The 20,322-nt window shown below is 40.6% G+C and overlaps 1 protein-coding gene across 1 annotated transcript in view; it reads right to left on the reverse strand.

Annotated features, from left to right (window-relative positions):
• Positions 1–525: 525 nt before the first annotated feature.
• LOC124607171 (gamma-glutamyl hydrolase-like) overlaps positions 526–20,322 on the reverse strand; it is an 87,798-nt gene continuing 68,001 nt past the window's right edge. Inside the window, exon 7 of the mRNA XM_047139385.1 lies at positions 526–724. Coding sequence (XP_046995341.1) covers positions 600–724 — 125 coding nt within the window. The 3' untranslated portion in view covers positions 526–599. The remainder of the gene's footprint in view (positions 725–20,322) is intronic.

Below are 20,322 nucleotides of genomic sequence, written 5' to 3' on the forward strand. Positions count from 1 at the left end.
TCTGTGGTCATACTCCCCTAGAACTTAGAATTACTTAAACCTAACTAACCTAAGGACATCACACACATCCATGCCCAAGGCAGGATTCGAACCTGCGACCGTAGCAGTCGTGCGGCTCCGGACTGAGCGCCTAGAACCGCGAGGCCACCGCGGCCGGCTGTTAAATCATACATTTGGGTTCTGGAAGGACAAGGAACAAGTGAATGTAGTGCACAAACAGGGTAGCCAACTGTGAGCATGAAATATTTTCACAAATCAGCAAATTAGGTTTTTGAAACTCAAGAAGTTGACAGAAGGCAAAAGGGGGGTGTGGCAACATGTGCCACCCTTCAAGTAAATGAATATTTAAAGCCTTTAATGGATAAAATGCCCTCAGAAAACATATTTCTCTAGTAAAATACACTCCAAGGAATATTTACAAGCAAAAATTTTTTTTTTATATTTTTCACCCTACGAAGGTACAATCAACCCTTAAGAAGATAATCTTACCAGCAATTAGCAATAAAGGAGTATTAGACAAAATAGTGACTTGCTCCATCTCATCCCATTTATTGACATATTATTCTTTCAAAAATGTCGGGCGAGTACACCTATAACTGTTAGTAATCAAAAAAATAACACTGTTCATAGATAAGATGATCACCTGTATATGTAGGAGTATATTTATAAATAAGTGCAGACTCTTCAGATTCCACTGATGGAAAGCTGTGAAAGTTCTTACGAGCTGAAAATAAAAGAAACAGAATACTGTTAGATAGTGATTTATCTATATACCTTTATGATGTGGCAATTTCTTGGAAGTAAAATGCATATTGCTAAAATGGAAGCAACATTAGATACTGTCCAACAAGTGCATAACTTTTAGGTTGTACAATTTTATTCATATCGTGAGCTGCAACAGGCAAGAGAGTAAATCTCTATTGCTTTCATAATTAATTATGGTCACATTCATAGTTGCAGGTATTTGTGCAATCTGCACAACATTATAATTTGAGTAATTAGGTTAACTTTTAATGTGAATGCTAGGTGTCAATAGTAAGAACCATCTTCCTTCATCTATATCCTTACAAAATATTGTACAACTGTTTTGAGACCTTCCAATTTAAATTGTAGCTGCAAGGAAATGCCTTCCATATTCTTGAAACATCAGATAACTTTAAACTTTAAAATTATTAATCACAGCAATGTCTCATCCCAGTAGTATTAACACCCAGTGCTGCTGTCATTCTTTTGTTGCTCTTTCTGCCTCCAGGACTTTGTTCTCCTTAACACAATATTTTTGAAATATTTTTACAAGAGAAAAATTTTTACAAGAGACGTTATGATGCTTTTTTATCTGAACCAACCTGCCATTCAATGGGCCAAATCACCAGCCTTGAACTTCAAGGTGGTTTCAAAGGCCTTATTTCACATAACATTTCATCTATAATTAAGTTCCCTCTTCTCTTTCCTTGTAACTATTCTATTTCTAAATCTTCAAAAGATGATGCACAATTACTCTTCCTCTGCCAACACAGAAAAAAAATTAACTTATGCATTCAGAAAGGCCCGCATATTTTTCAACATCTCATTGGAAGATGGCACCAAATATAGTTCTTTACCATGTTAGACCGATTGTCTTTGACACTGCAAATAATAATAAACTTCTGCTGAACAGTAAGTTTTCATCATTTACTAACCATAATTACCTAAAACTATCATACACACTGGGATGAGTCCTCTTTTTTCAGTTTCATCATAAGCAAACTTTGAGATATCAGACTTTATGACCTATGTCAGAAATCAGGCACGCAAATTTGTGCAAAAACTGCCACCTCAATCACTGCATTCTTATTAGCTTACCACTTCAATTCACCCGTTTCTTCCTGCATATAGAGGTCTTTCATAAAAAAGGGTCTTTTATAAAAAAGATATAAGTTCAGACCTTTTGTAGGTTTTCTCAACATACCACCTAATTTCAAGGATGATACTGTTTTAAACCCAAGCTTAAATGCATCAGTATGCTACATGTAAAGACTTCATATCATGATCATTACACAGGTTTACTCAAGTACATCAATTTATCTGTGAACTTACTGGAACTGACTATGAAATTATCAACCTAAACGCTAAGAATTATCTAGTGACCAACAGGATCAATTGCAATGATTGTCCTTTATTCTAATAGCAGTTTAATATTTTGCACTCCTACAGCATCGACTGTACACCGACCTGTGCGCCAACAGAAATAGCAGGCAGCAACACATCTCCAGGAAAACAGAGTTCAGCACCCCCAGTCAACACTGACTTAACCAGCTGCCCATCGCTGGTCAGGTCCAGTTTGGTCACAGACCACAATGCTGAGTAATACAAAGACGATACTTAGCATGCACTCTGTGAGTAGTAATAGTGCATGAAAGTAATTGCATATAGTAGGCACAGGAAAGGCATCAAGCAAGTCAAGGCACTTTATAATGAGAAGTAAAGATATGTTTCTCACATTTTTGGAAATATAGTGATCTATTAATTTGAAAGTGTTATGTCCAGATCATTCTGGATTCCTGCAAACGGCCAATGCAACTTCTCTCCTTCCTTGTTTGTGTCGGTGCTGCCTCCCACAGAAGCTGACACTACACCTGGCACCACGGATTACAGAATCAACACTGTTTTCACTCTTCGCCACTCTGTCACAGAGTGTCACTTATATTTCTTTCTTTTCTGTCAGTGGAGCTTTGCTATTAATTGAGTTTTTTCTTGCAGACTAGCTGCAATACTACTGCTATTCGTGTACTTGTCTTGCTTCTAATTACTTTGTCACGGCGCTCCTCTCATTAAAATGGCCTCTAACTCACCTCCTGTAACACCTGTGTCTATATCTCCAGCTGCTGCTGGCTTTGATCTAATGTAGATTTTTCAGTTTCCAAACCAGAAAATGTCACAGTTGATAATTACAGTCCAGAAGCTCATTAATGCACAAGCTGCTGCTGCTGCTGCATCAACTCCGCCACAACAGCCAGTCACATCCATGGCACTGCCTCCGTGCATTCCACTGTTATGTGCTTTCATTGAACAACAAGAGGAATGGAATGAGTTGTACATTCAGTTCAATGCTCATTGTGCTACACATCAAATGCAAGATACTGTCAGACTTCCTTACTTCTCGGCAATGGCCAACACACAAGTATACCGCCTTGCTTGAAAGTTATTCAGAACTAGTAGGTCAGAGTTGCTAGTTTCTGGAGTTTCAGTTTTGACCCTCACTAGACAATACGAGAATCAGGTACAGGTTGCTGCAGCTCGTTACAAGTTCTTTCAGTTGTGGAAAAAGCTAGAACAGCCATACCATCAGTGGGTCACTGAACTTCAGGGTTTGGCTAGACAGTGCCGTTTTCAATGTAGATGTAGATAGTACTATACTGACGCAATGATTCATGATGCAATTATGTACAATGTGCCATACAGTAGGAACCATGAACAAATTCTCAAAATTCTAATCCTACTTTGAAACAGGTGTTACAAATTATTTAACATCAGGGACTCATGTGATAGTGCCATGGAAAACATTGAGGTAGCTCCTGTCTTCAGTGAAACGCCAAGAGACAAGCAGGTGCAGCCTTGCGACCAACCACCACACACAAAAAGACCACTGCGCTGTGAACAGAGTAAACAAATGTCAACACATGTGTCTGCAGTTGAATCATGTTCCCACTGCTTTTCTGCGCATAAAAAAAAAAGACTGCCCTTCGCGGAACGCGACTTGCTTTGTACAGTCTGTGTGCTTGCAACAGGAAAAGAACTCTACCTGTAAGTGCAGAGCACTTCTCACTCAGTGAGTGCATTTTCATTCTAAACCAGCTACCGGTACTAGTAATGGCCAAATTCAGGATGTACATTCACCCTACCCAAGTGCTGTGTGATGGCAGTCAAAAAAACTGTTTCTGAACTTACACACTGCCCGATGTTGTGTGCAGTTTCAGGCCGCGTGGTTTGAGACGCCATGTCACAGATTGCGCGGCCCCTCGCCCTCGCACCAGAGGTTCAAGTTCTCCCTCGGGAACGTGTGTGTGTGTGTGTGTGTGTGTGTGTGTGTGTTTTGTTCATAGCATAAGTTAGTTGAAGTTAGATTAATTAGTGTGTAAGTCTAGGGACCGAGGACCTCAGCAGTTTGGTCCCTTAGCAATTCACACACACACATTTGTAATTTCAGTTAGACACCAGCATTGCTTAATCATGCCTCTTAAGAACAGTTGGGCTCACCACAGTTGACAAAATCTTGCACGCATCTTGCTGTGTGTAACAGTCATAACATTGCTTGCTTGGTACATGCAGTTTGCCTGCCACATTCCACTCTCACAAAAGAACAGCGACATTTTCATTTGTGAGACTTTGAAAATGTTTTTGAGTTAGATTCATTTGATTTGTTTCGTTTCCATATTCAGGACAATGTACTTTCTATTTCTACATCTACATCCACATATATACTCCGCTAGCCACCAAGCGGTGCATGGCAGAGGGCACAATTCGTGCCAAAGTCATCCCCCCCCTCCATTCTATTCATGGATCACACAAGGGAAAAATGACTGTCTGAACACCTCAGTACAAGCTCAAATTTCCCTATCTTTGAATGGTGATCATTGCATGATTTGAAAGTTGGTGCCAATAATATATGCTCTACATCCTCGGTGAAGATCAGATTTCAGAATTTAGAGAGCAGCCCCTTCCATTTAGGGTGTCAGCTATCTGCAAGTGTGTCCCACTTCAAACTTTCTATGAGATTTGTAAAGCTCTCGCGATGGCTAAATGTACCAGTCACAAATCTTGCCGCTCTTCTTTGGACATTCTCAATCTCTTGAATCAGACCCAACTGGTAAGGGTCCCATCCAGATGAATAATACTCTAAGACTCAAATGTATTGTAAGCAATTTCCTTTGTGAAGGACTGCATCACTTCAGGATTCTACCAATAAACCGCAATCTAGAGTTCGCCTTGCCTGTTACTTGTGTAATCTGATCATTCCACTTGAGATCATTTTGAATAGTCACACCCACATACTTGACGGATGTTACTGCTGCCAAAGATTGGGCATTTATTTTGTACTTGCACATTAATGGGGATTTTCGCTTTGTTATATGCAGTAGGTTCCACTTACTAATATTGAGAGATAACTGACAGTCATTACACCACGCATTTATTTTCTGCAAATCCTCATTGATTTGTTCAGAACTTTTGTGTGATACTACTTTCCTGTAGACTACAGTATCATCAGCAAACAGTCTAATGCCACTGTCAATACCATCAACCAGATCACTTATGTAAATCGTAAAAAGCAGCGGACCTATAACGCTGCCCTGGAGCACACCTGAAGCTACGCTTGTTTCTGTTGAAGTCACTCCATTCAGGACGACATACTGCTCTCTGTCTGTTAGAAACTTTCTATCCAACTGCATATGTCATCGGATAGACCGTAAGCGCGCACTTTTTGGAACAAGTGACAGTGCGGAACTGAGTCGAACGCCTTTCAAAAGTCGAGAAATATGGCATCAGTCTGGGAGCCGGTATCTAGACCCTGTTATATATCATGCACAAAGAGGGCCAATTGTGTCTTGCATGACGCTGTTCCCTAAAACTGTGCTGGTTTCTGCAGATGAGCTTCTCAGAGTCTAGAAAGGTCATTATGTCTGAACACAAAATGTGTTCCATGATTCTACAACAACTTTCAACCAAAATGACAGTGTTACTCAATAGACTAAGGGGTTTCCCAATTTATTTTCTGGCAGACCTGGCACAGCAAATAATTTTGTGGCACACAATAATGAAGGACAATGCGCAACCTATGTTTTTTTCTGGCGCGCCCCTTCCCTCATGCACTTGGAGACAAAGTTGCAAGTGAACTTAAAGAATGGCAGGACAATGATGTTATTGGTCCTACCCACCCTCTTCAATGGGCTCCTTTCTTAGTAATCTTACCAAAGCCTTCTAGAAGACTTTTTTTTGTAGGCACCCCGGTGGTCCCTGTCGCCTACGGTGAACTGGATGGCCGAGCGGTGACCTCTCCAGTTGTCAGGATGCTAGGAAATGACTGTGGAAGTGTCAGAAACGCCAAAGAAACATTATTAATTCATAACACCTTTATTCCTGCCGAGTACAATGTGGCCTGCATAACACAGGCTGGCTGAGTTTGGTGATATCAACGACCTTCCCCGAGTCCTCGCTGACTCGTAGTGATGACACCAGCTCCGGGCCGCACAGTCTTGCTAGCGCAGCACTGCATGCTGTGACATAGCGAAGGAATGTCCTTACTTCGTACTTCGGCCACGTGTGGCTGGTGGCGCCTGGCTGGCCGGCCGGCCGGCTTGGCTGCGGACAGCAAGCCACTTCGCGTATGAGGCTCCGGGTTGGAGTCCCGGCACTGTCGGCACAAGAGGCATTCTCATAGTGCGGAGTGTACTCTATCCCACCCCATCTTCTTCCCTGCTCCTCCTGGTGGTTCGTCCACAGTGGACAGGCGGAACGGGCTGCAGTCCCCCAGCGTCGTCGGCTCACCCAGTTGTGATGGCGGATGCACAGGGCCTAGGCCCTGCACAATCTTTACGACGGCTCACTGATGTGGTCATCATTGGCAGCGAGTGAGTCTGCCGCGATGTGTGCTAATCCTGAGTTGATGATTGACAGCAGCAGCAGAGAGGACCAGAGCTGGTACTGTCCCCTCACGTCTGCTGCTGGATGGGCCGCCCTTACTGTAACATCTCCTTAATAAAGATTAACATGTCGATCACCGAGCTGACCACTACGCAGTGACCCAGTACACATCTTACTGCAAGTCTAACTGCGAGGGCCTTGTTGCTATCAAAGGTGGCGTATTTAAAGGAAGCACGAGCGACATCCTGATGTCATGCTCATTTGTAATGAATGCATTCGTTCCACTTATACTGCTGATTCATCTGTCGTACTCGCCCCTTAGGTGTTCTTGCGACAGAGTTACGTGTTGTTACGGCAGACTTACGCGAAGTTCTGTAATGCAGTACAGCTGACGCTATACCTCTGTCTTGCACTCTACGAAAGTCTCCGTCTAACACAAACCCGCGTGCTAAGCAATTCTCTCTCACCTATTGTGTGTAACCAGGCCATTGCCCCTGCGTGACGACACATTCCAATATATGTGCAATACTCCTACCTCTTGGCTAACCTACTGCCTCTGGCTCTCAGCATAGGCAACGAAACTTTGACAATATTCCACATTTCCAACTCTTTACTATTCCACGACACTACAGTTTTTCTGTTGACTTAAAATCCACTGTGCATCCATAAACAATAACTAATACTTATCCATTGTCTTGCCCCGAGAAATTTAGGAGAGGCTCACTGCAGTCCACTACTTATCAAAAGCTAACTTCCCCGAAGAGTATTTGTAAATTCTGTTAGATGAGGAGTCTCAGAAAGTGTTTGTGGTCAACACACATTTAGGATTGCTCAGGTTTCTGCACTTACCATTTGAACTGTCAAAGGGTACACACATTTAGGATTGCTCAGATTTCTGCACTTACCATTTGAACTGTCAAAGGGTAAGTGCAGAAATCTGAGCAATCCTAAATGTGTGTTGACCACAAACACTTTCTGAGACTCCTCATCTAACAGAATTTACAAATACGCTTCGGGGAAATTAGCTTCCGCACCTGCCAAATTCTTACACTACTTACAACAGCTTACTGCAAAAGTTTCATTCTATTCAAATTACTTAGACGACTTTCAGTTGCAGGTTTGAAATGTACCTGGACAAATGTACCTTTTTTCAGACCGAAATTCAGTACTTTTGACATGCTATTAATCGCCAAGGCATTCATCCCATTCAACTACATTTGCTGGCCAGCCAGGACTTCCCTACCCCAAGGAATGTGACGGAATTGCAGTCATTTTTCGGGAAGATGACATATTATATCCAGTTTATGCCCAATGCAGCCCAACGAGTGTGTCAGGAAGCATTCCAGAAACTTAAAATGCCTTGCTGAGTGAGGGACGCATTGTTCATTTTGAACCCACTAAGTCTGTAGTTTTGGCAATGGACGCTTCTTGGAGCTATGCTTTTGCACAGATTTGGTTAATAGGACAGGCCGATTTCTTTTGCTTCCAAGCTATTCACCAAGACTCAATGTAACTACACCCAAATCGAGAAGGAAGTGCTCGCTACTGTCTATGGCATGACAAAGTTTCAGCATTATCTGTTTGGACACATGTTTTACCTAGTGACACACCATAAGCCACTTCAATCTTTCTTCAATCTGCCCAAATCTGTTGTGCCACACATGGCTAAGAAGCTGCAATGTTTGGCTTTGTTATTGTCATAGTATCAGCCCACCTGGAAGCATGTAAATGCTGACAACCTTTTTCGCCGTCTTGTTGGTCCTGATTCTGAATCCTATGCTACTGCTGTAGCTCATTGTTAGATCGAAGTGCAGGACACTGAACTTCTACAGACTTTTCCACTGCACTGTAGGAAAATTGCACAGGCCATGGAAGCAGACCCTGACTTGAACTTTTTGTTGTACTACATCCATACTGTTTGGCCTTATTCAGTGAAAAAACATTCAGAATTCTTTTGTGTGCCGATATTTTGCTCTTCGGTATAGCCTCTCCATCCAGCACAGTGTGATTTCATTGCAGATTTACTCTGGACAATTGCACGTGATTATTCATAAAGGGTTGCAAAAAGATGTGTTGCGATCGCTCCACCAAGGGCATTGGTGAATTGTACACACAAAACCGTTAGCACGTCAGCACTGTACATGGCCAGGCATGGTGTTGTGCTTGTGCTGAAAATCTATCGGCCCCACCACAAATGTTTTCAGCTTGGCCAAAGTCTCCATCACTATGGCAACAAGTGCGTGTTGACTTTGCTGATACTTTTGGAACACTAGTTGTCTTATTGTTGCGGACTCTTTTAGCAAATATCTGTTTGCAGTGCCCATGAACTTGACTACATCATGTAGTATCATTCAGGCTTTGTCATCTATCTTTGCTTGGATTTTTTTTCCCTGAAGTGTTGGTTACAGACAATGGACCACAGTTTATGCCTTAGGACTTTGAACAGTATTGTACAGCCTATGGTATCACTCACCTTACCAGTGCTCCGTTTCATCCTCAGTCAAATGGAGAAGCTGAGCAGTTTGTACATTACGTTCAAGCAACAGATGAACAAACTACATGCCTCCCACACATGGCAACAAGCACTGCTGCTCTTCCTCGCAATGTACCACTCACAGTCCTGAGACGGCCCATCGCTCGCGGAGCTTCTACATGGCCAGTGTTACCATACACTGCTCTAGTTGTTGCACCCACTGCAGCGCACTGAGCCCCCCACGCTCTGCGAATATCGCTTTGTGCCTAATGATTCTATACTGTTCAGAGTTCTTAGTTGCACCGGATACTGGGAGAGAAGTTTGGGCACTTGCATGTATGTAATTCAATGTCCCACTGGGTTACTGCACTATCATCAGAACAAGATCCATGCTTCTCAGTGGTTAGACACTGGACACGAATTCGGGAGGACGACGGTTCAATCCCGCGTCCGGCCATCCTGATTTAGGTTTTCCGTGATTTCCCTAAATCGCTCCAGGCAAATGCCGGGATGGTTCCTTTCAAAGGGCACGGCCAACTTCCTTCCCTGTCCTTCCCTAATCCGATGAGACCGATGACCTCGCTGTCTGGTCTCCTTCCCCAAACCAACCAACCAACCAACCATGCTTCTCGATTGTGAGACATGCTTGTCGATTGCTAGATTCTTTCGCAGATTTTCTGTTCCCAGATTTGCATCCTACAAGGATATTGCGGCCAGTGCAGACACTGCTGGGAGCCTTCTCTTCAGCAATGCCTGTGGAACCAATGTAGGATTTGCCACTGCAGCAGCTCAACTTTCCAGTGCTCATCATAGCAGCCCCCATGGAGCCGGGTCCGTCACCACTGCCATCAGCATCGCCACCACCATTGTCATTGATGCCTTCTCCGTTTCTCATCAGGCCAGCTCAGGAAGAGGGTGGGCATGCTCTCAGGAGATATCCGAGCGACATTCCCCTCAGAGTGCAGGGCGGATGTTGGGGCGCAGCCGGGGACTTGGCATCGGTCCCAGTTGCACCTCCCAGCTCTTCATGCCACCCAGCTTCCTCCCTCCCCCTGTTGTCATAAAATGGCTCCCTACACGACAACAGTGTGGCAGTCTGGGGTGGAGGAACGTGCAGTCCCAAAGCTTCAACTGCACACCGATCAGCGCAGAACTGCAAAGCGGCAGCAAGAAGGCACTGACCCGCATACCAATGGAAAGAGCGGACAGTGCCACACCTCCAGGAACACAGAGTTTATTACCCCCTGTCAAAACGATTTAACTAGCTGCCCATCACTGGTCGGGCCCAGTTTAGTTGCAGACTTCAAGAGCATCAGTACTGAGTAATAGGAAGATGATACTTACGTACAGTCTGCAAGTAGTAATAGTGTATCAAAGAGCGACCTTGTGGGAGTATTCACTACTGAAGATTCAATGAACATGCCAGCCGAAGTCGAAAAGTTTCGAAGTGAACCACAAAAAGTAAACAAACTGCTGTACGGTGAACTTCCGACTGCTAACATTGTAAAATACGGAAAAATATGTGTGTTAGGCGATAGCCACGGCCGTGGAATTGCCGCATTGCTAACGGAAAAATACAATTACAGGGCAAACGGTTTCGTGAAGCCTGGGGCTCCATTAAGTGAACTGAAAAACGTTACAAAATTACGTGAAGTAACTAGTTTGTGTAAGGATGACTTTGTTGTATTGCTGGGAGGATCAAATGATGTATATAGAAATGAGTCGTTCAAGGCTAGAACAGAATTGAGAAAATGCCTCAATACTTTATCTCACACGAATGTACACGTTGTAAATATCCCGCATCGTCACGATTTACCGAGGTGTTCGTGTGTAAACAGTGAAATTCATGCCGCAAACAAGAGCTTCAGTGAAATATGCTCTCACTTTGTAAATACAGACGTTATTGACATAAACAGTTTGGAGCGAAGGCTCCTACAGTTCACGGTCTTCATTTGAATGCATTAGGAAAGGAGATACTTAGGGAAAAAATTTTTACTCATATTTCGTGGTGCAATGAAGTACCCAGGACAAGTAGAAATCAATCGCAAGTAACAAAGCGTTCTTTTCATGCAGCGAACAATATAGCCATCAATCAGTGTCAAATCACGAAATGGTTTAAAACCAATATGCCAGAAAGTAACATTCAAGCTGGGAAACAAACTCAAAATTACGAAATGGTTCAAGCTAAAAAGAAATGAAGCACAAATTTTGCAAGCTCCAAAAATACTGGAAGACAAACAAGCTGCTGTACGTGTGTCTTCCAGAACAAGGAAAGCTCCAGAGAGGAACAGTGATTTTTTATGGCTTGCACCAGGGAAATCACTTCAGCACCATCCAGATCCAGTGCCATCAAGAATCTAACTATGGATGTAAGTACACAACATCAAAGTGACAAAGAAATATACAAGCCAAGTGAGCAAGGTGATGGGATGCTACAGAAGAATCCAGACCTACCCTTTTGTGAGAATGGCTCATTTTTAAATATTAGGTCTTTAAAAAATAAAAATGATGATCTTAGTAGTAACTATATAATGCATTGTAAAATAAACGGTTTCAGTGCTGAATACTCATGTGACAGAAGCTCTAAGTTGGATGAGCTACAAGTTTTTTTATCTGAATTTCTAAGTGTTAAAGTAATTTGTTTAAATGAACACTGGCTTAGTAGTGATACCATAAAAATCTGAAATAAAATTGAAAACTTCAAGGTAGCTACCAGCTTTTGTAGGATAAATAAGTCACGAGGAGGTTCATGCATACTCATTCATTCTGATTTAGATTACCATGTAAGATGTGATTTCAATTGTTTTAATGAAGAGTGTATTTTTGAAAGTTGCTGTGTTGAGTTAAAGGACTTAAATGTTGTTATAATATCAATTTATAGCTCAGTCAGCCACATGCATGACAATATTTTAACGAATTACGTATTTGAAAATGGATATAAATTTTGTCTAGATCTAGAAATTTCTGATCATTTAGCATTATTCATTGAGTTACCCAGAGCAGGTAGAGAAGTCCCATGCTAAAAAGCTTATGTAAAAAGGATCTTCAACCAAGAAACTTTGACTCTATTCCATGATAAGCTCAAGGAGACAGAATGGCACTTTGATAAAAATATTTCATGCACGGCAAATTTTTAAGCATTTCTAATGGATTTTCTAAGTGTTTTCAATGAAATGTTTCCACAAAAAACTTATTTTAATAAAATGACAAAATTAAAATGGACCACTAAAGGTATAAAAATCTCCAGTGCTAAGAAAAGGCAGCTACATAAGGAACTAAGACATAATAAAAAAATTGAATTTATTGAATATGTTAAACGATACAAAAGTACATTTAAGTAAGTTGTCAAAGCAGCAAAGCAAATGACAAATAATAAATTAATCTAAAACATGAGAATAAATCAAAGGCAGTGTGGTCAGTTGTAAAACACGAATTAGGTATCAAAGCCTCTAGACAATTAAGCTTGAAGATGAGATCATTGTAAATCCGGCTCAAATTTCAGAATGCTTCAATGAGTTCTTCATTAATGTAGTGAAACCAGATGTTAATGTTGCAGATTATGGGAACAATGTATGTCCCTTTGGACTAAATCATAATTCTGAATGCCTCACAAAATTCAAAACAGTTTCAACAATAGATGTAGAAAAAATTATATTAAAACTAAAAAACAAAAATTCTGCAGGTTGGGATGGAATACCAGCAAAAGTCCTTAAATTTGTGTGTAAAATAATAGGATACCCACTATCTAAAATAATAAACCAATCCTTTGAACAAGGAAGCTTCCCAGAGGTGCTGAAGTATGCGGAAGTAAAACCGTTGCTCAAAAAAGGGTCAAGAGAGGATATGGGGAATTATCGTCCCATCTCCCTCCTTCCAGTCCTTTCAAAAATCTTTGAAAATGCTGCTGCTATGCAGATTCGAAATTTTATCGAGAAATATGATATTATTATGGAAAACCAATTTGGTTTCCAGCGTGGCAAAAGTACTACTGATGCAATTAACAAGTTTATCGACAAGATCAGCACATCATTAGACAACCATAATAAAGTTGCAGGAATCTTTTGTGATCTCACAAAAGCCTTTGACTCTGTAAATCATGCACTGCTTATCTATAAGCTTGACAAGTATGGGATCAAGGGTAATGTTCTAAATTGGCTTACTTCATACTTATCAAATAGGAAACAAAGAGTAATTGTCTCATCAAATGCAGCAAATTACTATTCAAAATGGAAAACAGTAGCCCAAGGTGTCCCTCAAGGCTCGATTCTAGGACCTATTTTGTTCTTGTTCTATGTTAATGATTTACCGAACAATATAAATGCTCCATCGATTTTATTTGCAGATGACACATCTGTATTAATTGAAAACCAGGAGCCAGAAAACATCCCTCTTGACATAATAAACACAATGAACAAACTAGAAACATGGTTCCAACTGAATGGATTAAGACTGAACATCCCCAAAACCCACATAGTCCAGTTCAGAACAAAACAGTCAAAGCCCCAAGAAATTTAAATAACTCATAAAAATCAGGATATAGAAGAAGTAGATTCTGTAAAGTTTTTAGGGTTAAACCTAGATAAAAATTTAAATTGGAATAAACATGTTGACTACCTGTTAAACAAATTATGTAGCTTTGCATTTGCTATGCAAATATTAGCTGGTGCAACAGACATGAATACAAGGAAAATTGCATACCACAGCTACTTTCAATCAGTTGTAAGGTACGGTATTATTTTTTGGGGAAATTCAAGCAATATATTGCGTATACTAAAGCTACAGAAAAGAATAATAAGGAACGTGTGTACCGCCCATCCAAGGACATCATGTCGCCCACTATTTGAAAAACAACAGTTATTAACAGTTCCCTCCTTATATATCTATGATATTATCATCTTTCTATATAGCAATTTAGAGTTATTCGAGAAAAACTGTTTCAGTCACTCATATAACACAAGAAACAAAGACAATTTTATGCTTCCCACTCATCGGTTAAACCTATATGCACAGTCTCCTCAGTATATGGCAATGAAAACCCATAACAAGCTAAAAGGAAAGAATGTTCTGAGTATGAAGCTAGAGACACTGAAAACAAAGCTATATGATATACTTGTCAAACGCTGCTACTACACTGTTGATGAGTTCATGAAAGATGAACTGAACATTTGAGCAGGATAAATTTACATATATGTAAATGTAGCTGTCCTTCACAAAAGGGAGGAAAGAAAAATAAAAGTTTACATTAATGCTAAAATTCTTTGTATCGATTAGGCCTAAGTTGTATTATCCATTTTTTGACGTGTCTCCTGTACACTAATCATATGATTAGAAATTGTATGTTATGAGACGAATAAAACACTATTCACTATACACACTATTCACTATTCACTTCTTGTAGGAGGCTCAAGAAGCACAACAAACCACTTCATAATGAGAAGTTAAGTTATGTTTCTTTCACTTTCAGAAATAAAGTGATCTATTAATTTGAAAGTGATGTGTCCACATCATTTTGGATTCATGCCACTGGCCAGTGGCACGAATCTCTCCATCCTTGTTTGTGCTAGGGTTGACACCCACAGTAGCCAAAACAACAAATACATACATGTCAAATATTATAGGAATAGATGCAGATTCCTGAATATTTTAAGCATTTCTTCAAATATAGGTTTTAATTTATGTAATTTGTAGCTTCATATCTATGCTTTAGAAGTTAACTTTTTCTGAAAAACAGTGTTTATTAAAAACAAGTTTCAGCTACATTGCTCTCATGGCAATTTCACTAGGACCAACATAAACATTTCTGAAAAGTCGGAATTCCTTAAAAGCAGGTTTATTAAGACGTATTTTACTGTATTATCTCCTGTGTTTGCAGGCAAGAAATAATGACTGGCTGAGATCTCAGTACACGGTCTTTGCAGGACCAGTCACAGTTACAGGCGACTATTTCAGCTTCCACAGACTTAGTCGAGAAGTTTTCAGTATTTACCTTTTTTAATGACAGGTATCAATGTTGATGCTAATACTGGAAACTTAAAAGTCTAGCTAAATTTTGTACCTTGAGCATAGATTATCCTCTTACTTGTATAAGGGGCAGTCGAATGAAAATGAGACTGCCTATGGAATCAGGATTATACCCCAGTGTGCATCTCTTCATCCAATGGAAATCAACAGTTATAAATGTCTTACTTCAGGGCTCTAAAAACATGGAAGTCACATGGGGAGAGATCGAGACTGTGTAGAGTATGTGTAAGGGCTTCCCATCGAATCTTCTGCAGCACTGTCAAAACAACCTGCCAACAAAATTCCCTCTCCCATATTCCCAAGGTTGTTTCAACTACACTACAGCAGTTCCACTGGGAAGTTCTTACACACACTCTGTACAGTCCCGATCCTTCCCCATGTAACTTCCATATTTTTGGAGTCCTGAAGGAAGACTTCCATAGCTGTCAATTTGTTTCAGACTAAGAGGTGCACCCTGGGTATAATCATTGTTCCATAAGCAACCACAAACATCTTTTCTGTGAAGGTGTTGACCATCTTGACTCACAGTGGGATAAATGTACAAACACTTACAGTGGTAACTTCACTTTTTTCCATTTATCTCATTTTCACTTAATTATACTTTATTTCAATGAAAACTGAACAGTAAGGACTTCATACTGCATGATTCCTAAATGCTGTACGCATACCAGTGAAGAACAGGATGCAACTGTTTCATACACAACTCTCCCACAGATCATCTGGCCATTGCACAGTACAACAATGCACCCACACTTCTGGCATTTGAAACAGCTCAATAATCTGGGGACACAGCCAAGGGAAACAAGCCTGAAATGTCTGGATAAGATAGGTGAACTGAAAGTAACTATAAATATATTTTTAAGCTAGCCATTTATATTCATGCAATTTCTCACTCCTGTTACACCTCCTTCTTCTCAACTGACTTTTAATTTTTAAACATCTATCCACAGTAGATCTGTCTAAATGAAACAACATTCTTGCTGAAATTATGTCCTGTGAAATATTTTTTGCAATTTGTAACAGTTGGACTTGCAGAGAAATAGATGTTTTTGCCAGAAGTTTATGACCTCTGTAACATACTCGATGTTGTGCTATAGTTCATTGCTTTTTTAGAGCTCCCTTTCATGAAGGAGTATCCTCTAGGGAATTTGGTCAGATTTTTAGCTATCAGGCCCATCCCAGTGGGAAAGTTTTCAGTTTGTTCACTTCTTATGTTCCCAACTGAAGCTAGAGAAAAGGAGCGAACTCAGGAAGAGTCCTGCCCAGTAGGTTTCCACGAATGACTGTTTCATCTCAACAAGCACACAGGCCATCAACATGCAGCTCACCTTGAAACAGAAGGGCTTTTAAAACAATGTTGTGCTATATGATGGAGTTCAGCCAAGAGCCTCACTCTTTGTGAAACACAATGTTAACTACTGTGCTCAATGCATTTCCAGATTTTACTGGAGCAGAAGACCAGCGATGACCAGATCTTAGGTCAGCAACCTCATGTATGCCAAACCCATATCCAGCCCAGCCTGGTTTAGTTTCCAGAGATGCTCACCATTTATCATGACTGACAAGCACGTGTAGTTCATCACATGCAAACTCATACAGGGCACACTGTCTACAATTTGTCCTCAGTGAAAGTGTGTGTGGTTCAACATGACTACAGATCAATACAACACCACACAACTCATTAGATATCCTGTCTGCTGAGAATACTTTCAGAGATGTTACATTACAAGCAAAACATATAAGAAAACGATTTTATTGAAGACATAATACTTGATTTTATCCATGACATAAGACAATTACCAGTAAGCCAGTGTTCACTTTTTTGTTGAACCCCCGTATAACATAATAGAATTAATGAAAAGGTCACTCCTGCTGCTCTGTAGAACTTTATTAAGTGCATTACCAGTTTCGGCTTTTTTGTTAAGCCATTCACAAGTGGATCTGAAAAGAGGAGAAATAAAGTCCAACAGTACAAGTACAAGTTTGATAGATTTGAAGCAAGTTTGATAGCTTTCTTGTCTAATTATGTCTTGAAAACATGGTTGTCTCAAGGCTAGTTCAAGACAGTCTTGAAACAACCATTTTCCTGTGTCATCATTAGACAAGCAAGATTTTAAATCTACCAAACTTGCACTTACATCTTTGGACATTACTTCCCCACTTTTCAGATCTATTTGAGAAAGGCTTAACAAAAAAGCTGAAACTGGTAGTGAACTACATATAAAGTTCTACAGAGCAACTATAAGGGGATTTAAATGAAACCCGGTCACTAGTGTAAAGTAACGGTAACAATTTTATTAACTCAAAAATGTAGTTATATACAGTACATCATCATCACCAGTTATCTGCTATATTAGCAGGTCCTTTGCCTCTACATTTTCTGCGATTCATTGCATCCTTCTTAAGGCTGCTGTATGTTGTACCGTCCATCATGTCATCCAGTATCTGGAATCTCTTCCTTCCTCAATTCCTTTTCCCTTCTACATAACCTTCTAAAACTGTTTTTATCAGTCGGTCATTCTTTCTTAATATATGCCCAATTCAATTTCTTTTTCTTCTCTTTATTACATCTAGTAACTGTCTTTTCTCTCCCACTCTTCTCATACCTCTTCAGTTTTTACTCTGTTCATCCAATTTACTCTTTCCATCTTCCGCCATGTCCAGATCTCAAAAGCCTCCAGCCTTTCTCTGTCTTTTTTCCTCATAGTCCATGTTTCAGCGCCATATAGAAGAACACTCCATACAAGACTTTTATGAGCCTCTTTCTGAGTTCTCTGTCCAGACCGCTGCAGAAGATTCTCCTTTTCTCATAAAATGCCTCTTTTGCCATTGCTATCCTTGTTTTAATTTCTGTGGTGCACTTCAAGTCAGTGTCTATCCTGCTTCCAAGATACTCAAAATTTTGCACCTGTTCTAGTGTTTCTCCATTCAGCATAATTTTTATTTCCTTATTTCCTCCTAGTGCCAATACTTTTGTTTTATTTGTGTTAATTTTCATTCCATTTTTTTCTGTTAGTTGCAATGGTGTCCACCAAATCCTGTAATTCTTTTTCCCCTGTGGTTAGAAGGATCATGTCATCAGCAAATCTCAAACACCCTACTCTTCTTCCTCCAATTTCTACTCCTTTGTCATCTAATGAGCATTGGTCAATCATATTTTCCAAGTAGAGGTTGAAAAGAGTAGGTGATAAACAGCATCCTTGTCTTACTCCTTTTCCTAGTCTGATCCAGTTTGTACTTTCTCCTCTCACTTTAACTGAAACTTTTTGATTAAGATATAATGAGTATATAAGTCTGCTGGTTTTCCAGTCCACTCTCTTTTCCCTCATTATAGTCGCCAGCTTGTCCCAAACCACTTTGTCAAATGCCTTTTCTAAATCGATGAAGCACATATACAGGTCTCTTCCTTTTTCAATAAACCTTTCTCCCAAGATTCGTAGGAGCCCTATTGCATCTCTGGTGCCCGTATTCCGTCTCAAGCCAAACTGCTCCTCGCCAAGATTCTCCTCCATTACTTTTTCAAGTCTTTTATTAATTTTTCGTAACATCACTTTGGCTGCATGTGAAATGAAGCTGATTGTCCTGTGCTCGCAGAATTTCTTGGTTCCTTGTTTTTTCGGTACTGGAATCATTACTGTTTTCAGAGAGTACACATATACAGTACACATACCCAAAAATAGTCACCAAAACTGTCGGTATATTTATCCCATTGTGACACTAGCCAGTCGATTCCATCCTTGAAGAAGCTAGTAGGCTGCTGTTGGATCCAGGCCTGGACCCAGTCACACACTACATCGTCTGTTACAAATCTATGTCCGCGAATAGCTTCTTTTAGAGGTCCAGTCCCATGAAAGTCACATGGTAAAGAGTCGGAGCTGTACGGTGGATGTTCTAGCATTTCCCACCAAAACTGTTGCAATGTCGTCTTCACCGCATTGGCTGTTTGTGGGCAGGCATTATCATGCAGGAGGATAATGCCATTGGACAACATGCCTCAGCATTTCGACTTGATGGCTCATCTACGGTTCTGTAAAGTGGCTTGATGACGCTGGGCATTGACGGTGGTTCCCCGTTCCAGAAACTTGACAAACAGTGGCCCTTGTGGTCAAAAAAGGAAGACATCATGACCTTACCAGAAGTGGTGTGTATGGCCTTTGCTTTCTTTGGAGATGGTGAAGTCGCATGTTTCCACTGCTTGCTCTTGACATTTGCTTTCTGGTTCAAAATGGTGACACCATGTTTCGTCACCTGTGACAATACATGACAGAAAGCTGTATTCCTCCTCATGATAATGTTGCAGATGACTCAAAGACAGCACCATTCAAGTATTGCGCTGTTCGGCGGTCTGTTAGTAAGGAACCCACTGTGCACAGATTTTTCAAAAGTTCACGTGTTGATACATTATAGTGTGGGCAATGCCCACGCTAATACCCAGTAACCAATGGATCTTGTCCATGGTGATTCCGCGATTGTCCAAGACTAAAGCATTCACTTCCGCAACCATTTCCGGTGTGATGATGTGATGAGCCTGTCCAGTACGAGCATCACCTTCCAGTGACTCACGCCCCTCAAGGAATCGTTTGCACCATTCCACAACACTTAAACAACTCAGACTGTACTCACCATACACAGCCTTCATACGTCGATACATTTCATGCCCTCCAACTCCCTCTGTCATCAAAAATCGAATCACTCCTCATTGTTCCTGCTTACTCGCCTGAGTGTTCGGCAGTGGATGATAACTTGTGTGACCACCTTCTTTTCAGGGTGAAACCACACTGACACTATGCAACATCAAATGATACGCACATTTCAGTCTCTCTACCAATAGATGGTGCCACCATGCCCGCAGTTACATGGTGCCACCTACATGTAAGGCAAAGACAGATGCACTGACCAGGCTTCATTTGAATGAACCTCATAGAACAGACTTTTCATTAATTAACGAAGAGTTGCAGAGTATGCCATCCCCTGGAAATTCAAAAAATATTGAATGAATTAGTGTAAAGTGTTGTGCTCAAAAAGGGCATGTGAAAGTGACAATAGAATCACAGAATGTGGAATGTAATGTCAGAGATTATTATAAACCTTCTCTTTTATGTGTTAACTTTTGTTCATTCTGATTCGGCTGCGCTCGACAGAGAGAACATCGCTACACTAGCGTATCTGTTTAAATGATGGAAATATTGACTTGCTGAAGCTGTGTGTAT

Source organism: Schistocerca americana, chromosome 3 (genome assembly GCF_021461395.2).
Source record: "Schistocerca americana isolate TAMUIC-IGC-003095 chromosome 3, iqSchAmer2.1, whole genome shotgun sequence".
NCBI lineage: Eukaryota > Metazoa > Arthropoda > Insecta > Orthoptera > Acrididae > Schistocerca > Schistocerca americana.